This window comes from Mya arenaria, chromosome 13 (assembly GCF_026914265.1).
Source record: "Mya arenaria isolate MELC-2E11 chromosome 13, ASM2691426v1".
Classification (NCBI taxonomy): domain Eukaryota; kingdom Metazoa; phylum Mollusca; class Bivalvia; order Myida; family Myidae; genus Mya; species Mya arenaria.
The window spans coordinates 27769060-27793017 of NC_069134.1; the positions used below are offsets into that span (position 1 = coordinate 27769060).

Sequence of the window (23958 nt, forward strand, 5' to 3'; positions counted from 1 at the left end):
AATTTTCTGTTTACATTGAAAACATCCTTCCAGCTGTACCAAAACCATTTCCCAGTGCCTCAATAATTTAGACCACTTGCAGATTGTTTATTGCAAGTTTATTGAAATGTTATTTCAGAGAAATGTCTTTGTAGATTTACTTTAGTCATAATTTCTGAATTAATCAGTCCAGGCTGGTGGCTGTAGCTTCTGTCATGAGATATGTTATATAAGTGCTATGACTCATACTTTAACAATAATTATGAAAAATTAAGAATAAATTGCTTAAATTTATTATTTTGCAGGTCCTGTTTGCTTTGAACCGGACGTTAGGCCAACACGAGTCGTATCGACTCCAAAATCGTGCAATACCATTCACCACAGATGATCTTATTCACCATTACAACTGTGGCGACCTCAACGGAATCATCTTCAACAAGGACTCATCGCAAGTTGCCAACCTCTTTAATGCGTCCCTTCCGCAAAGTGACTTAAAAACTGCCAAATTAATAGATCATTACTTCCGCACTGAGCTTATTAACAAGCGGAATGAACGTATGGCTGAGCGAATAGCTGGGCTTCTGCAAGAAAATCCGGCGAAGTCATTCTTCTTTGCCTTTGGTGCTGGTAAGATTTTTTTTTAAGTTAAATGTTCGTATGATTCTAAAAGTAGCCAAAGTTATTATATCATAATAGCTGTAAGAGGAATTGAAGGCCTTCTGTAAGAATTTTAACTGTATTATCATATAATTAAGATTATAATTTCTAATGGACTTATTATCTATACTAGAATACCTTCAAACCGTTTCTGCGCGATTTGTTGAATTTTTTTATTTTGTTTTAATGTTTGATGTTATTTAAACTCAAACTTAATGTATTACAAATAAAAAGATGTATTAAGATTATGCTTGCATCACAAAACCAATCTAACGCTAGCTTATCTTTAACATGTTATATTTACAACTTATATTTATGAAATAATGTGTTATTACAAATAAGAATCTTTTACTGATGAAGATCTTTGTTTCACTTTCTTTCTGAGCTATTATATAGGTCGTAAATTAGGCTTTATTACGTTTTAATTTGCAATAGTAGTAAAATTAGCAATAAAAGTAATTCAGATAATTCCAAGGAAATATTACCTGTCATAATGGGCGCAACAAATAAACCTATCATGACTGTTTAAGTCAGTGGAGTCTGATGTTCTTTGCTAAAAATGAATTTCCCTTGGTTTAGGAACATTTCTTCCTGACCTAAAAATAATGATATTGTTATCATACATCATTTCTTTGTTGAAAATTGCGGCCATTATCTTGTCTTATTGGTCACCACTTGAGGATGGTCCATTTTTGCTGACCATTTACAAGTATGATTGTTGAGAAATTAGTCCATTTACATCTATTGTTGGCATAAGTGATAAACCTAATAGCCTCTATTATGGGGACTGACTCTCTCAGATGTTTAATGATGTCATTTTAAGTTGTCCACTTGGGAAAGGTATATTATAATGTAATTTGGACACTACTGTCTGTTAAAATTTGGAGACTATTGTCATGAGCTTTTTTCCCACGAAACATCATTTGACACTAAAAATAGTCGCTAAAATTTGTAGTTAAAATGTTTTTATGCAAGTGAAGGTTAGTTTTACTGAAAATACACTGTCCGTTTGCTCGTCCTTATGTTCATTTGTCAATCTGTTACAACCGAGTTTCGGCAATAACTTTGTTATTGTTGATTGTGTTTAATTCATTCAAACAATAATATGTATTTTTCCCAACCAGAAAGGCTCCCAGTCTGAGGGCCATTCCAGAAATGGTGAATAAAATACTGATTAAGCTTTAAATGGCCAATTAACTTAATGACTTGTTATAATGCATTAGGCCACAACAAATTGATCATTTGTTCTACGGATTTTGCCCCAAAAAAGTAGGAGCGAGCGAGCGAAAAAAAAATTAAAATACTTTTTTTTTAAATTTAAGGCAATTCAGAGGCGAGCGCAAGGCGAAAAATAAAATAAAAATTAAAAAGTTTATTTCTTACTAAATTTATCATGCAATATGTCAATAAATGCTTTTTAATTCCAAACATAGGTTCTTAAATATAAATGAAACGGTTTTGATTGTATTACATGACCTCGCCTTTACCACGAACCAATGGTTTATAGGTCCGTGCCTTGAAAAAAAATCATGACACCCTCCATAGCTTCAATGCCCGTAAGAAACAGGCCACTTTACTACAAATCGATCAAAGAAAACAAATGGATAAGAACAAAGAATAGAGAAAATTAAAACAGTCATTTTACTTATAAAAGGTTTTATTTTCTGATTTTACTGATGTTATTTTTATACTGTACATGTACATGTATGTGTAATGCACTAGTCAATTGTAACCACGACCCCCATGGTCCGGGGAATAGCGGGGACTTTGACTTTCGGTCCAGCCAACCCCGGGTAAAACCAACGGCATTGCGAGGCCACCTGGAAGGTGAAAACACGGCCCATTTCACCGGCTATCTCCGGTATACCCCCGGTCCTGTGGGGGGGGGGGATGATGGTTACAATTGAATTGTGCATAAATACAGACTGTTTCTGAAACATTTACAAGTCCTTCTATTTTTATCAATTACGAGTATAAAACTGAGAAATGCATTTTAGAATTTAACAAATAACTCACGAAAACATGTTCATTTGTTGTAAGTCGAGAGTCTGTGTATTTTAATATAAGTTTTGCACTCAAAATCTGATTTAGTTATTATTTAACACTAAATTTTGAGTACAAAATAATGAACTACTTAAAACAGACATAAATAATTATTGCCTTCGAAGCTGTGAAACTATTGTTGTTTACTGAAGACTATAATCCATTGACTATGACACTGATTTTCAATTAAAAATGTGTATTTTACATTAACGAAAACTGCAAGTATCCTGCAAATTAATACCGGAAATAGATAACAACGGTGCGTCCTGCAAAATATTCCCGACAAAAAAGACTGTCAACAAATATCGGCTGTTTTGCGGTTACCCGGACCTGATTTTGTCCTGACACGAGGAAAGTTTGCTCGCGGAGAATGTAAAGCATGGAAATACCTTCAAAAAAAGTCGAAGTCGACGTTGCAGGTTCCAATTTTAAGTAAAAAAACTTCAGAAAATAGAGGAAATTCAGAATTAAAAAAGAATAAATAATATGCGCGGCCAAATAGTAAGTGCGGGCGCAAAAAAAAAGTTTTTTAATTTTTTTTTCGTTTTTCGAATTTTAGGTGCGGCAAATCCGACGAACAAATGATCAATTTGTTGTGGCCTTAAGTATTGGTAAATCAGTTCTGGAACAACATTTTGTTCTGATAATAATTGAATTGGATATATAGCCCCAGAGAAAATGTGAATTCTGAAATTTTGAACGTCCAATCCAGTTATCCAATTAAGTATTTGTTACCCATTTAAGAAGATTTTTGTGTCATTTTATGTGACATTAAGACATTCTGGTTTTAATTGTAAGACCATAACATTGTTTTTCTTGTAATTTTATTAAAATAAATAGCAATTACTGGAAATTATTTTTGGAAATTTATAATTGTAAATTAATTTCACAAGCATTAAAGGTAATTGGTAAAACATTTTGCCTTAAATTTCTCTAGCTATCCATCGATCTCTATGTGGAGTAAAAAGGCGTTCCTGACAGTGGAAGAAAGAGATGTTGTTTGTCCTCCCGCCACAAAAAAATACCATGAACTAAAAGTGTTGGCCATTTGTCCTGGTATTGAACCCATAATATTATTGTCTTTGTCCATTCAGTTCTAGTCCATTACTGTTACTTGATGCTGCTCCAATAATGAAACAATTATCTAAAGAGATGTTCCTGGAATTGTCTTGAATAATCGAACAATGGCCAAACAATTGCTTCAGCAATGTTCTGAGAGATTACAGGAGAACTTTGTGATTGATTACAGTTGTAGTGACCATTGACATAGCCAGCCATGGTGTAGGAAGAGTTTCAAGGGTTCTATGGTATAGGAAGGGTGTCGTAGTGTAGCGATGGTGTAGCGAGGGTTTCATGGTGTAGTGAGGGTGTCATGTTGTAGCGAGGGTGTCATGGTGTAGCAAGGGTGTCATGATGTAGTGAGGGTATCATGGTGTAGTGAGGGTATTAAGGGTATCATGGTGTAGTGAGGGTATCATGGTGTAGTGAGGGTATAAAGAGTATCAAGGTGAAATGAGGGTGTCATTGTGTAGTGAGGGTATCAAGGTGTAGTGAATGTATCATGGTGTAGTGAGGGTATCAAGGTGTAGTGAGGGTATCATGGTGTAGTGAGGGTATCATGGTGTAGTGAGGGTTTCATGGCATAGTGAGGGTATCATGGTGTAGCGAGGGTTTCATGGTGTAGTGAGGGTATTAAGGGTATCATGGTGTAGTGAGGGTATCATGGTGTAGTGAGGGTATACAGAGTATCAAGGTGAAATGAGGGTGTCATTGTGTAGTGAGGGTATCAAGGTGTAGTGAGTGTATCATGGTGTAGTGAGGGTATCAAGGTGTAGTGAGGGTATCATGGTGTAGTGAGGGTATCATGGTGTAGTGAGGGTTTCATGGCATAGTGAGGGTATCATGGTGTAGCGAGGGTTTCATGGTGTAGTGAGGGTTTTATGGTGTAGCGAGGGTATCATGGTGTAGTGAGGGTTTCATGGCATAGTGAGGGTATCATGGTGTAGTGAGGGATTATGGTGTAGTGAGGGTATCATGGTGTAGTGAGGGTATCATGGTGTAGCGAGGGTTTCATGGAGTAGTGAGGGTTTCATGGTGTAGCGAGGGTATCATGGTGTAGCGAGGGTTTCATGGCATAGTGAGGGATTATGGTGTAGTGAGGGTATCATGGTGTAGTCAGGGTATCATGGTGTAGCGAGGGTATCATGGTGTAGTGAAGGTTTCATGGCATATTGAGTGTAGCATGTTGTAGTGAGGGTATCATGGTGTAGCGAGGGTTTCATGATGTGGCGAGGGATTCATGGTGTAGCGAGAGTTTCATGGTGTAGTAAGGGTTTTATTTTGTAGCAAGGGTTTCTTGTTGTAGCGAGGGTTTCATCGTGTAGCGAGGGTATCATAGTGTAGCGAGGGTATCATTGTGTAACATGGTGTATCAAGGGTTTCATGCTGTAGCGAGGGTTTCATCGTGTAGCCCGGGTATCATGGTGTAGCTAGGGTTTCATGATGTAGCATGGTGTAACAAGGGTTTCGTGGTGTAGTGAGGGTGTTATTGTGTAGCAAGGTGTCATGGTGTAGTGAGGCAGAAGTGGTGTAGCTAGCCTGAGGCAGCAGTGGTGTAGCTATAGGTAGCATGGATGTAGTGAGCCTGAGGCAGCAGTGTAGCTATAGGTAGCATGGGTGTAGTGAGCCTGAGGCAGTAATAGTGTAGATAATGAAGCAGCAATGATGTAGCAAGACCTTAATTAGTAGAAGCGAAAAGTAGTGTAGAATTGCTGTATATATTGGGTAGACAGTTGGCTAGGATTGAAATGCCAATTCCAAGAAATGACTTTGTAGTGGTCAGTTGGTTTATTTAAACAAAGTTATTGGCTTGTCTGAAAGCAATGCATTGGTTCTGTCACATCTCTGTTAATCAAACCAAACATGGTCATCCATCACTGCCAGAAATGTGGAACATTTTCCAATCAAAACAATTTGTTGGCTACAGATTAGGCATTTGATTAAATGCTTTTCCAGGTCTCCAGTATGTTGCTGAATGCTAATAATCATGGCTATTACTGTAACTTGTTCTTTGAATACAAGTCTAGTCCAAAATATTAATGTATGAAGTATTAATGTATGAAGTATTAATGTATGACGTTAAAGATGGTATCCAAGTAAAGTGTTTTATGTTTAAAATCTTGAAAAGTCTGGAGGTTTTTTTTTTGAAGAAAAAATGTTCAAATTTTGTGACAGCCTTGCATGATGTATTGTCAGTGTTTGCACTTTGGCAGTGCTGTGTACACCATTTAACTTTGGCCATACTCAAACATGTTCCAAGATATCCAAATGAGACTTGGTACATAAAAAAAAATGTTCCCAGAGACATTACTTCCATGACTGTACAGAAATACCTGTGTCTCTATTATAATACTTGTTGGTTTATGTCCCTTGTTTGACTGAAAAATGAGCAGACGAGCATCAATATTTGCTCTGTGGTGCTCTTGTTTTAAACAAACTTCATGTAACAAATGGTCACCTTAATGCAAAAACTCAGTAGTTTATTATATTATAGAAATAGAAGCAGATATTGAGTTATTGTATTAAGGTGACAAATTTATTCGGTTTCAATCGGTTTCTCAAAGTGCTTGTTAACATTTTTTTAGACTCTTTAAAACAAACTATTTAGGATGCTTTTCTTTGCAAAAAACAATAACACCTATAATCATGATAGAATTTCATTTGAAAGACAAAGTATCTGCTTCATGGTAAAGCGATAATTTTTGCACAGAGAAATACAACAGAGAACGAAAATGTGTTTTCAATGCTTGGAACCTTTGTGATACAGGTGCGAAAATGATTAATTTTCAGACCAGCGGTTTTGAACCAGAAGTTTTCCGCTTGTCTATGATTTGGTCCTTATTAATTTGTCAGGGTGACAGACCATGGTTATAGATGTCATCTCCGTTACTTATCAGTTTCTTCAGTTTGTGTTTATGAAAACGGAATACCTGCATGTTTTGATTTCGCCTCAGATTAAATATGATAGTGTAATAATTATTTTTCCAGTTGTTCTTTCACTTTCTGTGATGTTTGGTTCAGTAAATGTATATGTAAAAACTGAAAAAAACGATGCTGGTATCCAATAGCAATGTTAGGATCATATGAAATTATGAAATGAACTTAGGTTTGTACAAAAAAATAGTTCTATAATTATGGAAAAATTATAGCCCAATTACAGCTTTTAGCTCTCGGATAATTTAGTTTTATTTCTTTTCACTACATTTTTCATTTTTCAAAAAAAAAATTTTTTTTTTTTTCATTATTTGAAATTACCTCCCTTTACATCATGATAAATCGGTAGAAGAAATATATTGTAAAAAAATCACCCATATTATTAATTCAGTGCTTTCATGTCACTTTTAAGTTGGTTATTGAGTTCATGATTTTTTTTTAATGAATCTGATATGATTTATTTTACAACATAATTAGTAACTTCAAGAACTTTTTAGCCATAAAATTATTTTTCATTTCTGTGCTCATGATTTTTATTGCCAACAATGTGATAATGTGACAGTAAATCATTTTTAAAAGATATTGGCTGTTACTTTATTTTTTTGAACATTGAGTTAGGCTTAAAGTAATGATTAAATTGATTGGTATATGTCTGACAGTAGTAAACCCTTTGAAGTGTAGCTAATAAATATCCTCATGAGAAATATTTTTAGTTAAATTGTACACTGCAGAATCTGATGAAAAGTTGAAAGTTTGACTGATTTAAATTAAACATTGTATATATAGCATGGTTTTCAAGGTAAAGCATCGCTGGACCAAAATTTATTATATATATTCTTTTAAGACAAATAACACAGCGATTGATTTTTCTTTTATAATTATAATGAAAATATCTGTATGTACCATGATCATAATTAAAGCCCACTTTGTGAGGCCCCAAGTGAAATTTCTTTGTTGATAAACCTATTTTTAGTGCCTCAAATGTGAAAGTCAGTGAATGGAAAAACGCTGCTATTCAATGAGGGCATCCTAACTTTTTGTAAAATGTACATGAGGTTTGTCTTTAAATGGCTACTCAAGCATAATGCCCCATATCCTTAAATCTCCAATCCCACAAACCCCCAGTTCCATGAACCCCCAATCCCACGAACCCTCAATCTTATGAAACCCACAAACCCCCAATCCAAAGAACCCCCAATCCACAAAAGCCCCAATCCTCAAAACCCCAAATCCCATCAACCCTGAATCCAACGAACCCCCCAATTCCACTAAACCCCCAACCCCACAAACCCCCGATCCCATGAACCCCGAATCCCACGAACCCAGAATCCAATGAAACCTAAATCCCACGAACCCCAATCCCACGAAAACCCAATTCCATGACCCCCCCACATGAATCCCAAATCCTACTAACCCCAATCCCATGAATCCCCAATCCCATGAACCCCCAATTCCATGAGCCCCCAATCCCATTGCAAACAACCACCCATCCACTCAGCCTTCTACTTCTGTACTGGCACATTAGAAGTGAAGCAAAGAACTCCATTCACTGTCAGAGCCTTCCTGCTCCAGAGTGCAGGTTCTGATTAAATTATCTTGCCTTAAATCTTCCTTGGTGGTATAGATGTACAGTATACTTATGATGCTGTTGTCAGTTGAAGAGGTACTGCCTTTGATCACTGAGGAACAAACCTGACGGGAAATCCCAAGTCAACGAGGACACCTTTAGAACATCAAACAACAGAGCATCTTATGAATTCATAAGGAAAAAGAGGCTTAAACGTTTTTATAGAGCGCGGTGTAGGTGTGGTAAAACAGTTATGAAACCATTATAATTATGACAATATTAAGAATAGCAAACATCTGAATAGCATTATTTTTTGCTTAGCCTATCAAAAAAGAACAATAATGATTTGAGCAGGTCTGGATGATGTAAAATTATATATTTGGATGTAATGATAATAATTTCTTGCATACATATGCATGAAACCTAATATTAATCTTAAAACTGTCATGCATGCAAAAAAATTGTAGAACAAGCCCTTTTCTACTCTGACTTAAACATCACAAGAGTAATGTCCCCTGATCTTCTGAACTCTTTTTTTTTGTGCTTTGATGTTTAATATTTATATATTTTTATAGTAAGCCAAGTGTTTTCTTTTACTGGAAAGAAATTCAGAATTCTGCAGACATTTAATTTGGATGGATGTCAATATTTTACTTTGAATTTGTAAAATTGTTAAATCGTGACACCTGAATTTTGTACTCAAAGCAACACGTAGAGAAAACAATCCCAGATAAATATTTCTTTGCTATCATCATGGAACCGTTAATGAACCTGATCGTCATAAAAGCCCTGATCAAAGTGGTACATATCTTTTGTACTTGCATTTTACACTTTATCTCTTGAACTTTAAGACAAAACCAGATATAAAGACAAGTATAATTGATAACTGATTTTTAAAAACAAGTCTGTACTTATCACCAAGGGCTGGGGTTCCGCCAGTCTCTCAAAGGAGGCCTCCGATACTTAGTACTTTGATGAACTTCTGTCTTGTGAACAGGAATCTCATCCCATCATAGTGAATAACTTCACGGAAAAAATGATTTCTGACTTTGATCTTTGTCAATTTTATGTATATCAATATCGAGATATGGCTAGACTTAATTTGGTAAATGATTTTTATATGACATTATTATGGCTGGAAATTAATATTTCTCATAGTTTTTGCACCTAAAATGTTTGAAAATCTTCTTGAGTTCGACATGAGTTAAAGATCAATTGATTTGATGTCATAATTTCCATTAATTAAAATCAAGAACTTCGCCTTTTATCTTAATTTGCCAATTTCCGTTACTTTGATTAGTTAATCTTTTCTTGTGTAATATAAAATTATATTAAGATTTACTTATAAATTAAAAAGATAAGAAGCTTATTTCATCATGATGAAGGATGACATTTTCTTCTTAAATTGATGTATAAATTAGTAAGTAGACGACTCTGATAAACAAATTAGGAAAAAGATGTCTTTTAACAAAGTGGCAATTATACATCTGATTAACAAATTAGGAAATACAGGTCTATTTTACAAAGTGGCAAATATACGTCTGATTTACAAAATGGTAAATAGACGTCTAATTAACAAATTAGGAAATACAGGTCTATTTTACAAAGTGGCAAATATATGTCTGATTAACAAAGTGGTAAATAGACGTCTGATTAACAAATTAGGAAATAGAGGTCTGTTATACAAAGGGCAAATGGACATATTAACAAAATGGCAAATAGACGTCTGATTAACAAAATAGCAAATAGACGTCTGATTAACAAAATGGCAAATATACTTATGAATATGTCTGTTCTATTAATTATAACTTCAATAACTGGTCTAATATAAAATTTACAATAAATTGAAGATCACAAAATCATTAATTTGAGCAAAATTGAACTTGTCTTCTTTCTGTTGTTCAAAACAAATGATGATCTTTAGACATTTACTCATTGGAAATATTTGATTGAATATTTCATTACTGAGTATTGTCCCAGGTTCAAAGGAATGCAACCAATCAATGTTACAAATGTCTTGTTTTGATCTTGTAAAAATATCTGCTTAATGTTTGTAATTTCTGTTCCAACTTTGACCCTTAAGAATCAAAACAAGATCACCTGTAAATATTTTCAATAATTTGTATATATCAAACAGAAACGCTATTGTTTGCTCATTAAGTTTAGATCTTTAATGTGGTTTTGTGAAACATTATAGAATAAGGTTACCTTGTTCTGAATATTTCTAATTGAAATAATTAATACATCTTGTACTAGCTATATAGAGGTCAGCCACATCAGTCACCCCATTTGTTAATCCCCTCATTATATAATTCTATTGTAAAATTTGTATCTATTAGGGTATGGATAGAGAAGAAGTTAGGAAGTACTCCCTCAACCCCCTTGAATACTACATACAACGTACACTCTAGAGTCTTAAGTACTCCCTAAACCCCCTTAAAAACTGTGTACCATCCTCTCGACTACCAAGTACTCTTAAAACCTGCATACATCCCTCTCAAGTTCCAAGTACTGTCTTAACCATTTTGAATACTGCAAACCTCCCTTGAGATCTCAGTTCTGGGTTCTCCCATCACCCCTACCAAAATGGAAGGATAACGGACTTCTCTTTGGCATTCTCTAGTTGCATGCTCTTTATTTTCATCTGTTGCAAATTCATATCTATGATTAAATTGTTATGTTTTGTTGATGCTATTTGTACTAGTTATGGGTTTATAGATTACAAAAATGCTAAAACTTGCCTGGAAAATGTTGAATGGAAGAATAAAGCATAAAATGCAGTGAAATTGGCTGTAACTTTTTTTCGCTCAAGTGTTTTTGAAATAAAACTGTTCAATTATGTGATTTATGACAATTCTGGAGAACATTATAAAATATTATGGTGGTTTCTTTATAATTAAGCTTAATTCAGTCTTTTTTTTATTTGTATTAATAATTATATTTAAAACATCATTGTGAATATAAGGGAATCAAAAGTACAGTGTTATTTTTTCATAATTCAGTGACAGCCTTTAAAAGGTTTAATCAGGTGAATCAATAGATGAAAATAATGGCTGGCCCTGTTAGTGGGTAGTTAACATATTATAATGTAGACCACTAAAAACTTGATGTATGTGTTAGTATGTACTGAAACAGAATAAATGGTTTGTGAGTTGCATAAAACCATTTTTATACTTAAAGGGGCTGTACTCCGTATGATAAAATAGCGAAAAAAAAGAAAAGTGTTGAAAACTGACATAAACTTGGCATCGATGTTTACAATTGCATTGAAACTTACTAACTGAAGTACCACATAGTTTACAATTTATTTAAGTTTAGCAGTTATTTCGTATTTTTCCATTAAAAAGATTACTGGGTATGTCTACCAGGTATAGAATTCAATCCTTATGCGTGATTGGCTAGTCGGTGTTATCACGTGATATTACGGAGATAGGTATATAGCTTAATTATGTCACCCAATTAGAGTAAGCCGTCGTAGCTCAGTGGATACGACGCTGGACTGCAATTTTGGCGACACGGGTTCGAATCCGGTCTCCGACACAATTTCTTTTTTACATTTTGATACTTTTTTTTTACAATTATGATATCAAAGCGTAACACATTCTATTAGATAATTGTCCTGAGATTTGTTACAGAAAAAACTTTTTTTGGTGCCAATCTGGTGTACAGTCCCTTTAAATATAAATTGAATTTTTCAGCCATTTTAATATTTTTAACCCACAAAGTGTGAGTATCTTTTATGAATAAAAAAGAACTGAATTACCTTTAGAATCAGAGGGATTAAAACTAGCAATATGATATTCATGAAATTGAAATCTTTTTACGCTTTCAAAGCGTTTTTATGACACATTTTGATACATCGGAGATGATGCCGAAAATTGAAGACCATATAAGCAGATAATGTAGCCATGATTTTTGATAAGATTTGTATTATAACTGCTATTATGGTTCAGAGCAAAATGATATGATTACAGTTTTTATGGTTCAAAGTGTAATATTGCAGAGGAAAAATGAATAAAATGGGTATGATCATGCTATTTCATAGCACTTATGTTGATAAAATGTTAATAATAAAATACAAAGAGTAATAAAATATTGGATCTGAGCTCTTGAAATGTTTGAATGATATTTCAAATTTGAACTGGTATATATATTATTAAGGCCTAAAAAAAGTATTGGCTCGTGTTTTTTTGTGTTTTTTCTTAAGTGTGTGTTTCAAAATGTTATTTAAAAATCTTTCAGGCTTTGTACAGAATATTACTTTAACACCATTCCAGAATGATGACAATAACATTCTTACATAAGTTAAGCTAATTACAAAATAAGCCTATTCCTACCCTACCATTTTTGAAAAGAATGTTACTGTAACCAAACCATTTTATTAGTTGTGGCCTTGTACAGATCTTTATATATATATAAAAAAAAGATTAATATTTTTTCCAAATATGTATTATTATTATATAAACAGTTATTGTTATGGGATTTATATCAGTGTTATTTTCTGGATCTGAAGTCTGGGACCAATTATCCTCTGCACCAATGCAGACATAATTATACATTCCCCAGGTTTTATGTAACATATAAACAAACTTTGTCATTGTGGTTGAAAAAGTCAACATTGAATCAAAACTAGTAAACATTTGATTTTTTGTTTTTGTTTTAGCTTTAATGAGCATGCTATCATTTTGTGGTTTAGGGTAATCAGAGAATGAAGCATTCAACCTCTACTGTTTTTATATGTTCACATATTAAGAAATACACTGACCAAAAGAGAGACTTGAGCTTTAAATAAATAGATGAATTGAAACCATCATGATTGCTTTTAAAGGCACAGTACAATATAGATTGCATTTTTGTTTGTTTTGATCATTAAAGTCAAGTGAGCTAAACATGATAACACATTAAAATTTACAAAAAACTAAATTTTAAGCTAAATGTTAATATCACTGCTATACATGTACATTTGCCATTAAGTCTACATGTAAAGTCATATTTTCTGCTTCTTCTAACACACTGCTTTTATCCCTAACAGTTAAAAGATAAAATGTCTTACTTGTGAACACTAATTATTTATAGTAATGATAGAAACAGTTGGAGGTATTTGAATATTCCATTAATAATGGTGCCCAGTCTTTTTGTTCTTCACATTTAACTCTGTTGGAAACAGAAGTGTCGGAAACAGAAGTTTTCAAACTGTGGTAATTGGGGGATAATTCTAGCTATGATTTACTGGCATTGTCAAAGAGGGGTGTTTCGAAAATGTTCTCTGTCAGGCTAGTAATTATAGGGGCATATTTCTTGTTTTTAAAATTGGAATAATTAGCGATTGTTCTTTGTTTTCAATGAAAAAATATTTTATGGAAATTTTAATTGATGGAAATGGTTTATAGACCAGCATCATGGGATGGTTGGCATTTGAAATGATAACCATACATGCGATACTGATATCAAGTTCTTTCTGCTAATTTTCAAAAATTGAGAAAGCAGTTGATCCAATTATTTTCTGTTCTAGAACATTTTGCAAAAACTTAACAGAACTAGATGCTTAATTTATAATATGAACAGTTCTTTTAAGGTACGCTTTCAAGTCTGAATCTTTGGAATCGAAACCATGTGTTTCTGCAATATATGTCGTAAAATGATAATGATTTATTTAATGATTTGATAAAGGTAGTATAACATTTCAGTTTGTTTTATAGCATATTATGGAATCTGACTCACAGATATGTGGTTTTAGATACCGATGACCCCATATTTTTTGGGGTATCATTTGAAAGGGTTCTGAGTGAAGTAAAAGAAAATGTATACTTTATACATATATTTTTTTTCTTTTTACTCAAAACCCTTAGATTATTTGGGAAAAGAGTTTTGGTTAAAAAAAGAGCATTTATTTGAGAAAAGAGGTATAATTAGAGATAGAGCATTTAATTGGATTAAAGAGTTATGTGATGCAAGCAGAAAAAAACATGCTATTCGAATTATTATAATTTCTGCATTAAACAGAAAAATGGTCATTTGCTTCCAAATTCTTATTCCATGTCTTATTTTTTCAGGTCACTTTTTAGGCAACAATACTGTAGTTGATAGACTGCGAAGAATGGGCTTGGAGATTGAACATACCTCCCCAGATACTGAAATTCCAAGGTAACTGTAAAAAAAGTGTTGCTTTGATATAAACAAATTCCATCACACTCAGCTGCACTCTCATTCACTCGCTAATTGAATCTTTTTTTCAAAAAAAAATAAAGTCCAGTTATCATTGTCAGGTGTTGTTCATGTCAATGATGGCAAGCTCATGCAAGAATGTCTTTAATTACATGTTACATTAGGACACATTGCTCTGGCTAAATAAATTGTTGAGTTATGGCCCTTGGTCTTGTGAGAATAAGACAAGTGTTTTTATTATGCATCTGCTTGAATGACCACCCAGTTTTAAAGAGTGCATAATATTAATTTATGAAATTCCTCTGAAATATGGACATTTGAATAGCTTCTGCTTTGATAAAACCCATTCTAATCACATAATGTTATTGACTGGTATAAAATGATTATACAGTGATAAAAAAAATCTGCCGATGTTATCCATATTCATAAATCTTTCATTTCTCCCAAAGAATTTTCTCATTTGCCCAGTCAGACAAGGCTTTGGATATCAGATGCTATTTTATTTACTGATTCTGTTGGTTTCTGTATAATTTATTTTGAAAACTACCCCACAAATTGTTCCGATTTTGACATTTCATTTACATAAGAATGGCTTCTGTTGCGTACATTGGATCATTGTCTGTAACAGATATATAAATTCTTTGAAACTTGTAAGTGAAAACATTTTTATGCCCAGATATATTGGGAAGGGGAACATATAGAATTGTTTAATATAACTTATAATACTGTCTTTATGTTTTTATGTCCAAATTTTGTCTGAGCTTATGTTATTGTATTTATATTTGAAATAATTTATCTGTCTGAGCTTAGCCTTTAAAACACAAATAAACCTTCTCTTTTTTGAATATTTTTATTCTTATAATTATATCGGTACTTGAAATAGTTTATCTATCTGGTTAACAATTTACTTCTTTTATATGGAAGACAGCCTATGAATTTGGAATCTTCAGTCCCCTTTAATTATATTTTTAGATTTGTGTTTTTCACAGCTCGTATATTGATCAACGTTTTTTTTTAGGTACATAATCATGTTTTAGTATCAGCTATTTGATTATTTTTACGCATAAAACAAACAGTTTTGCACATGGAAACATAAATATTTCTGTTTCGTGTATATTTAGGGGGATTTTATCTCCTCCATTGATACCAGATTAGTCGTAGATTCTGATTTTCTGGAAAATGTATACCACCTTTCCTTGAAATCTATACAGAAATACAAATCTGGCATAATTATCTAAGAAAAAATGATTCCAAGCTGCAGGTGCTCTGGGCTATCCTTTCTTGCTGGCTATTTTCATATCTTTGGGTTCAATTATTGTTCTTTTGGATCCTTTACGAAAAAAAACAGAACCAGATAATTGAAATTTATCTTTAGATTAATGAGCTCTTGAAATGTAAAATTGTTTGTAGTAACTCATCCCTGTAAACGATTAACAGCCAGTTTTTGTTTCAAAAAATAATTTATCATTTTTAAAATGGATAATAGCTGATGTAGCTGCTGATTAAAGTAAAAAGATATTCTCAAAATGATTTAATGTTTTATTTAACCCACAGGGACACTCCTGTACCATTGTTTCAATTCAACATCCATGCGTTTGACAATATCATAGTTAATCAAATTACGGCTTTCAGTTTTGAAACTTTTAACTGATACAAAGAAAGCTTCAGCGTAAAAAATTAATGGACCTCCCACAAAGTTAAAGTGAATTATGAGGACATGAACATTTGATACGAGATGCTTTGAAAGTTGTAAAAATACCGCAAAGGCATGTCATTCATGAAGAAATTTTGTTTTTGTCCTACTGGGTTGCCTGTAATAATGGAGGATACAATTCAATGTATTTCAAGTATAATGAGACTATAGGAATAAAAAACAACAGTAACTGTTGCTGTTGCTACTGAAAATGATCTCTCCATTAAGCTCTCTGAACCCTTCTCAATCATTTAGATTATACATAATTATTACAGTATATTCTTACTGCTGAGTTAAAAAAAATGATATAAAATAAAAAATATTCTGGTGACATTGTGATGTTAATTTAGGCCTCTGTTCACTGCATGTCAACGAGTTGAGGTCTATGGCTTGAAATCATCTTGTTGAGATGAAGTCCTTGAAATTGTGATTGCATACCAGAATGAACTTTGTTTCTCGGCACAGGCTTTATACCTTAATTTTTGACAGCTTTATGTATTGAAATGTTAGCATGGCAGTTTTATGGGAGAAATAATTCTCCAGAAAAGTATGCATTCTGCGCTTGCAGGATGCTGTTTCAAGGCGCTTGTACATAATTATATACTATACTGATTGCAAATAAACTTGGGATTTCAAGATTTTGAAGCATGAAATGATCAGGAATTTTTCTCCGCCCATTTAAGCAACTTAATGAATTTTGAATCAAGTGCAACAACTATGACCTGTCAATTGACTTCAAGCGTCAAAGAAACACTGACTGCATGGCACTGTCAGCAATTTGGCTTAGTCTGTTACGTATTGTGTACAGATTGGTTTCGATTTAACCTGCCAATTGGATGATAGCTCTAAATTAGGTTTGCAAGAACATGCATTGCAATTACAAATGAAACTCTTTGAAGTGTTAAAAAAGACTGCCAGAAGCCTCTATTGAGGGAGTACAAATCGACAGTCTCTTTAGTGCAAAATGGCATTGTCATCAACCTTTGTTTAACTGCTTGACAAGCACCTTTTGCTATATCTAATTTGATTTGCACACAAAAATAGGAATATGATTTTAGATGTTTTCTAGATCCTACAATTATTTTAGTTGTCTACTATAAATCAGTCGAGTTCAGCTTCCCTTTTGGCTTAAGTCATAATATCTCCTAATATGGAGCTTTTTTTAAATGAATAGCTTTCAGTCATTTGTTGCGTTATTTTGTATTTTCTTGGAGTCTTTGAATATTACTCAAGGGTATGTCCACAGAAAGGTTTCCTATCCTTAATTAAAGTCTGTAATATGATGAGGCGTTGTGGAATTACTTCATCTGTTATTCCTGACACAAGGATGTGACTTGTCATTATAGGCAAGCATGCAATTAAAATCCCAGAAGAGTTTTCGCTCTTTTCTACGCTGTAACTTGCCAGCCACATTGGCACTAATTTGTTGAAAAAATATTTTTTGTGACATCCAATTTCCTTCTATTACATCCATCATTAAACCAATTAATTACCTTAACTCAAAAAACGTGTCAAATATGTGAAATTTAAAAAAAGTCAGTTAAAATAAGTACTTTAAATTGCATTTATACCATGAAATCATGCCCCCCCCTCCCCCCCTCCCCCCCGGGTTAATTTGTGTTTATATGCACATATTTGACTGGGAGTAATGATATATATGAAAATGGTAACATCTTTGCAGGTGAGTAATGCCTGGTAAAATTGGTGACTGCCACTCATGCAAGAAGTGGTTGGTGTGAGCCCATTTTCTTGGGCTCCCAAAGAGAACACCAATATTGTTTTTCTAAACAGGCGTCAGACTCGAGTGTGATTTAAACCAGCCTTATAGCTTTATCAGGCTATCCAATGGATTAATATAAACTAAATATCTACTTCTATTTTCAGAGTCAAGATTCCAAAGCATCGTAAAAACAAGCGGAGAAACAAGGTGCAGGAAGACTTCGGGGACGTCTGGGACGAAATGGACCCTGAGTCAAGGTATGCTCTTCTTTGATTTTGGTGTGGGCTACAATTTATATGTTTTAAAATAAGTATATATATTCCTAGTATAAAGAGTGACTTCAGGAATAAGCTTTATTCGTATACATGAACTATAACCTCTGAGCTTATACTGTTCATTGCTGAAACTTTGGTAAATAGATAGTATATTGTGCCCCCAATTAATGAATTGAAGTAGGTTAATCGAAATGGAGGGCATGTAACTTTGGGCATTGATAGCCTGAAAATTTGATTAGTTATAATTGACATGTGCAATAAATAAACTTTGAATCTTACTGCAGGTCGTGGTTGGAAAAGTCACGGGCAGAGCGGCGGAGGAAATACAACAGTAACAAGCCCTTCAACGACCTCTGGGTTCGGATGGAAACGCCCAGGTATTTCATGTTGATGGTATTTTTTTGTTAAGTGGATATAGCAAAAATTTTATTTTAATTCTTAAATTCTTTTTTTAATAAATATATTTTAGGTTCAGCTTAAATTGAATAGCTTTCTTTCATAGAATTTTGATTTTTTTCTACCCAAGTGGATATTAATGCAAGGGAAATAACAATGAAAAATATTACTTCATTTAATTTAGAATTGCCTCCCTTGTATAACATACTAATATAATTTATATTGCAAAATTAAATTTCAGGCCGGAGATGATACAAAAGCTAGCTTCAGATACCAAATTCTACAACAGCAACAGTAGACTGAAAACTACACCAAGATACCAGCACTACCTCTTTAATACAGCGCCATCATCATCATTCCCAAGATTTAAAAACTTTACAGTTGTATTGACGCTTATCTGGGCAATTTTTGTCAACTTAGCCACGACTTGATAGACAGTGATAGGTTAAGTAAATATGGTTGTTGTTTCTACAAAACAAGCTTGAATACTTGTTCGAACATGCGCCAGATTGGGACATAGGCAATAAGCTTGACTCCTATGAAGTCAGATGTGCCAGAATAAAACATAACCTTCACTCTGGTATATTGGTGACAAACACATAGGTTCTAGAGCAAGTTTAACAAATATGGAAGTCTGTTTGTGCCAAGCAAACATTATTTGCCTGCTGGTTACATTGAGGATGTGTTCCAAGGGATAAAATACCGTCTGTGATCCTGAATATCCAAACAAAGTTTACATATTTTAACCAAAGATGTAAAAATGTACTATTATAGTTATATAAATGTTAGTTACGTTGTATTCACTTTAAAATATTATGTGATTCAAAGAAAGGGTTAATGCAAATTGGCCAGTAATATGTTTACAAATGTTCAGGATTTTAAATGAAGCATTATATATGTTTATGTTTGTTTAATGTATTACTAACAATATCATAGATTCTAACTTGTCAGAAACTTCTTTCATTCCTTGTAAAACGAGAGATTGCAAACATGACCTGAATGACGTGTGTACTTGTATGTATAGTCACACATACACATAAAAGTCGCATTTAAGTTTGAAATGTTTTGAAATTTTAATTGTAGGCTTCGTGATACTCACATAGAGCACTCGCCTTGTGTTTTTATACATGTCATTTGTACAATGAACACTTACTTAACTTGATGGTGTAGTGCACCCAAAGTATCCCACATGTACACGTACACGTTCAAGTTGTGTTCTGCAACATCTCTATTGTTTTTTGTAAAATTGATCGATATGAAAAGAAATACCTGCTGCTTTAAGAAATAATTAAATATGGGCTATGATATCTTATTCAGATATCTTTGATCATTGTAGTTTTTATGTTATGATTATTTTGTAAGATTTTGACATCTTTTATAATAATCTATTCTTTTTCTACCGATATAACAATGAAAACAACGGGGACAACTCCAGTGGTCGAAAATTCAATAATTATTAAACTCTCGTTTTCCCATACACAATCATGCTCAGCAGAGTATTTGTTTATATTACAAGAAACAATTGCAGTTTCATCATGCTTATATCAGCAGGGATAATGATTAGAGATGAGAGAGAAAGAGAGGGAGAGAGAGATTTTAATGATCTACCTCGCATTAAAATTAATTTATTATTGATTTTCATGATGGAATGATAATTACGTTACTCCATTACGGACTTGTTATTCAGAAGAAGAAATTGTTTGTTAAGGGTTACGGACATGTATTATTATCTTGAAACTTTACACAAACATTTTCAACTGAAATTAAATATGGTGTCATTATGTCTCCCCCTCTCTGGGGGAGACATATTGTTTTTGCCCTGTCCGTCAGTCCGGTAGTCCGTCAGTCCGTCCGTACGTCACACTTCGTTTCCGATCGATAACTGGAAAACCGCATGACCTAGGATCACCAAACTTGGTAGGGAGGTTGGTCGTGAGGTGTAGAGGATCCCTATTGTTTTTGGGGTCACTAGGTCAAAGGTCAAGGTCGCGGCGACCCCCAATATAAAAAACATTTCTGCTCAAAATCTTGAGAACGGTTTGACCTAGGTTCACCAAACTTGGTAGGGAGGTTGGTCATGAGGTGTAGAAGATCCCTATTGTTTTTGGGGTCACTAGGTCAAAGGTCAAGGTCGCGGCGACCCCCAATGTAAAAAACATTTCTGCTCAATATCTTGAGAATGGTTTGACCTAGGTTCACCAAACTTGGTAGGGAGGTTGATCATGAGGTTTAGAAAACTCCTATATTTTGGGGGGTCACAAGGTCAAAGGTCAACGTCGCTGTGACCTCTAATGTAAATAAATATTTCCGTGCAATATCAGGAGAATGCTTTGATCTAGGTTCACCAAACTTTGAAGTGAGGTTGGTCATGATGTCTAGATGATCCCAATTTTTTTGGGGGTAACAAGGTCAATAGTCAAGGTCGTGGTGACCTTCCATGTAAAAATCATTTGCGTGTAATATCTTTATGTCTCCCCCATTCATGGGGAGACATATTGTTTTTGCCCTGTCCGTCAGTCAGTCCATCAGTCTGTCAGTCAGTCAGTCAGTACGTCACACTTCGTTTCCGCCCAATAACTATAGAACTCTTAGACCCAGGAACTTCATACTTGGTATGCTAGTTGGTCATGACTAGTAGATGACCCCTATTGAATTTGGGGTCACTAGGTCAAAGATCAGGGTCAATGTGACCTTGAGGTGAAGAAACGGTTTCCACTCAATAACTAAAGATCCTTTGGGTCCAGGAACTTCATACTTGGTATGCTAGTTGTTCATGACTATTAGATGACTCCGATTGATTTTGAGATCAAAAGGTCAAAGGTCAAGGTTACCTTCAGGTAAAAAATGTTATGTTGGCAGTGACCTTAAGCTTAAAAATGGTTTCTGCTCAATAACTAAAGAAAGCTTGTACCCAGGAACTTCATAGTTGTTCATGACTAGTAGATGACTCCTATTGATTTTGAGATCAGTAGGTCAATGGTCAAGGTCACCGTGACCTTGAGGTGAAGAAACTGTTTCCGCTCAATAACTAGAGAACGCTTGCAACCAGGAATTTCATACTTGGTATGCTAGTTGGTCATGACTAGAAGATGACCCATATTGATTTTGAGATCACTAGGTCAAAGGTCAAGGTTGCCATGACCTTGAAGTGAAGAAAAAGTTTCTGCTCAATAACTAAAGATCCTTTGGTTTCAGGAACTTCATACTTGGTAAGCTAGTTGTTCATGACTAGAAGATGACCCCTATTGATTTTCAGATCAAAAGGTCAAAGGTCAAGGTTACCTTCAGGTAAAAAATGATACGTTGGCGGTGACCTTAAGCTTAAAAATGGTTTCTGCTCAATAACTTAAGAACGCTTGTACCCAGGAACTTCATTCTTGGTACGCTAGTCGGTCATGACTAGTAGATGACCCCTATTGATTTTGAGATCAGTAGGTCAAAGGTCAAGGTTGCCATGACCTTGAGTTGAAGAAATGGTTACCGCTCAGTAACTAAAGAACACTTGCACCCAAGAACTTAATACTTGGTATGCAAGTTGGTTATGTAGATGATCCCTATTGATGTTGTGATCAGTAGGTAAAAGGTCATGGTCACGATGACTGTGAGCTGAAAAATGGTTTCCGATCAATAATTGAATAACGCTTGCGCCCAGGAACTTCATACAATGCAAACTTCGTTTACATTTTCCATGATTAATCAACAACACTTTCTTCTCTTCACTATTTAATATAATCGAATAAACCAAACTTCACTGTTGGTTTGTCTCCAGTCCAAAGTTACAAATTTCATGTCCATCATTTATTTTTTCTCAGCTACGACCACACAATAGGGGAGACAAGCGCTTTTTCAAAAAAGCAATCTCTAGTTTAATGTTAGAAATAATTGTGATGTATAAGGAAAATGATTTATGGCCCCAGGCATATTGTAAATGTGTATGTACATGTAGATGCAAGTATGCAAAACAAACCAATACTTTCTATAACAAGAGAGCCTTAGATTGAATGCAAATGCTCATCTCTTGTTTGTCAAACAATGGGTATAAGGTCAAAACTCGCAAGGTCGAAAGTTGTTGGGACCTCTGGAAATACTTTGAGATAACAAAAATTTCATTTAACCAAAGTTCAAAAAGTGTATACCGGTAACTCAGCCCAACACAATCGAAAAGTTTGACATAACCAAAAACATCGATATAATGGAGTGAGTTTCACACAGCGAGTTTTGACTTTAATTTAAAATATTGAAGCAGGAGTTACGGGCCTCGTTTTACATGTGCATATTGTTTTGAGAACAGACTTGAAATATCCTGAAATTATCTGTTTATTTTCAAAACCTGCAAAGAGGTTGAAGTCAACCTTTTATATAATATCGTGATAAATCTCCCCTTGTTACGGTATTTGCAGAAGATATCATTTTCTAAAAAACTACCTCACTGCGGAGTAGACTCCTACAGTCATTTTTTTTTTTTTACAGCTTAAAGGCATAACTTGACAATGATTAAAGCCAGAGTTATGGACCTTGCTACACATGTATGTGTTGTTGATTTGATTAATCAAACAGATGAATAATAGTAATGGATTCATGTTGAGCTAAGATCAAAATAAAAGTTTTTGCACAACAGGTTTTTGCCATCACTGCCAACAAAATCACTGAGGCTTGGAATGATGCAACTTAAAAAAAAATCTTCAAAAAGCTGACATGCTAAAATTCTTCCAATTTCCTGAGCATCTTTCTTGAATCTATGGTCATGTTACCAATAACAAACTGTTGACTGTCTTTTATGTTGTTCTTGTACAGTTCTAATTGTATTTGTTTTCAGATTGAAAAATTGCTTTAAGAATCATGATAATTGTAACAGCATTATTTTGTTCATTATTGACTATTGAACATACACAATATATGTCTTACTGTGTTTTCTGTTGAATAAGAATATATACATACTGTTGATGTTTTATTAATACATTTTTAAAAGAGATTACATTTTGTTTTGTTTTTTGCAATGATTTATTTAATACTTGTTTGATGACATTTTGTTGTTATGAATGAGCGAAGTTAAAATAGCAGAAAACTAATAAATAAAAAGTACCAAAACTTCTGGTTTTCTTTATTCCATCTATGATTACAAACAATCTTAAGTCAGAGTTAAGTCTCAAAACCGTGAAATTCCCGCAAAGGTGGGCATATTAAAATCGCACCATCCGCCCGGTTTTCAATTTCAAAGCTGTATCTTTGTCAATCTGGGAAGGATATTTAAAATATTTGGTACATGTGTTGGGTACTTTAAGGTGTTGCATGCAAGACCCATGTCTTAACCTCAAAGTTCAAGGTCAAACAGGTTAATAACTTTGTCATTCAGAGAGAGATTTTAAAATTACTTGGCACATGTGCTTGTTACATAAAGAAAATGTGTCCCGTGCAAGACCCATGTCCCTCCCTCTTACTATATCACTCCTCTACACTTGATGTCAACCTT

General features: G+C 34.0%; 1 protein-coding gene across 1 annotated transcript in view; it reads left to right on the forward strand.

Moving 5' to 3' along the window:
• LOC128214499 (metalloprotease TIKI1-like) overlaps positions 1-21839 on the forward strand; it is a 36600-nt gene extending 14761 nt beyond the window's left edge. The window contains exons 3-7 of the mRNA XM_052920996.1: positions 285-606; positions 14293-14383; positions 17982-18074; positions 18377-18469; positions 18730-21839. Of these exons, the coding sequence (XP_052776956.1) occupies positions 285-606; positions 14293-14383; positions 17982-18074; positions 18377-18469; positions 18730-18919 (789 nt within the window). The 3' untranslated portion in view covers positions 18920-21839. The remainder of the gene's footprint in view (positions 1-284; positions 607-14292; positions 14384-17981; positions 18075-18376; positions 18470-18729) is intronic.
• Positions 21840-23958: the final 2119 nt, after the last annotated feature.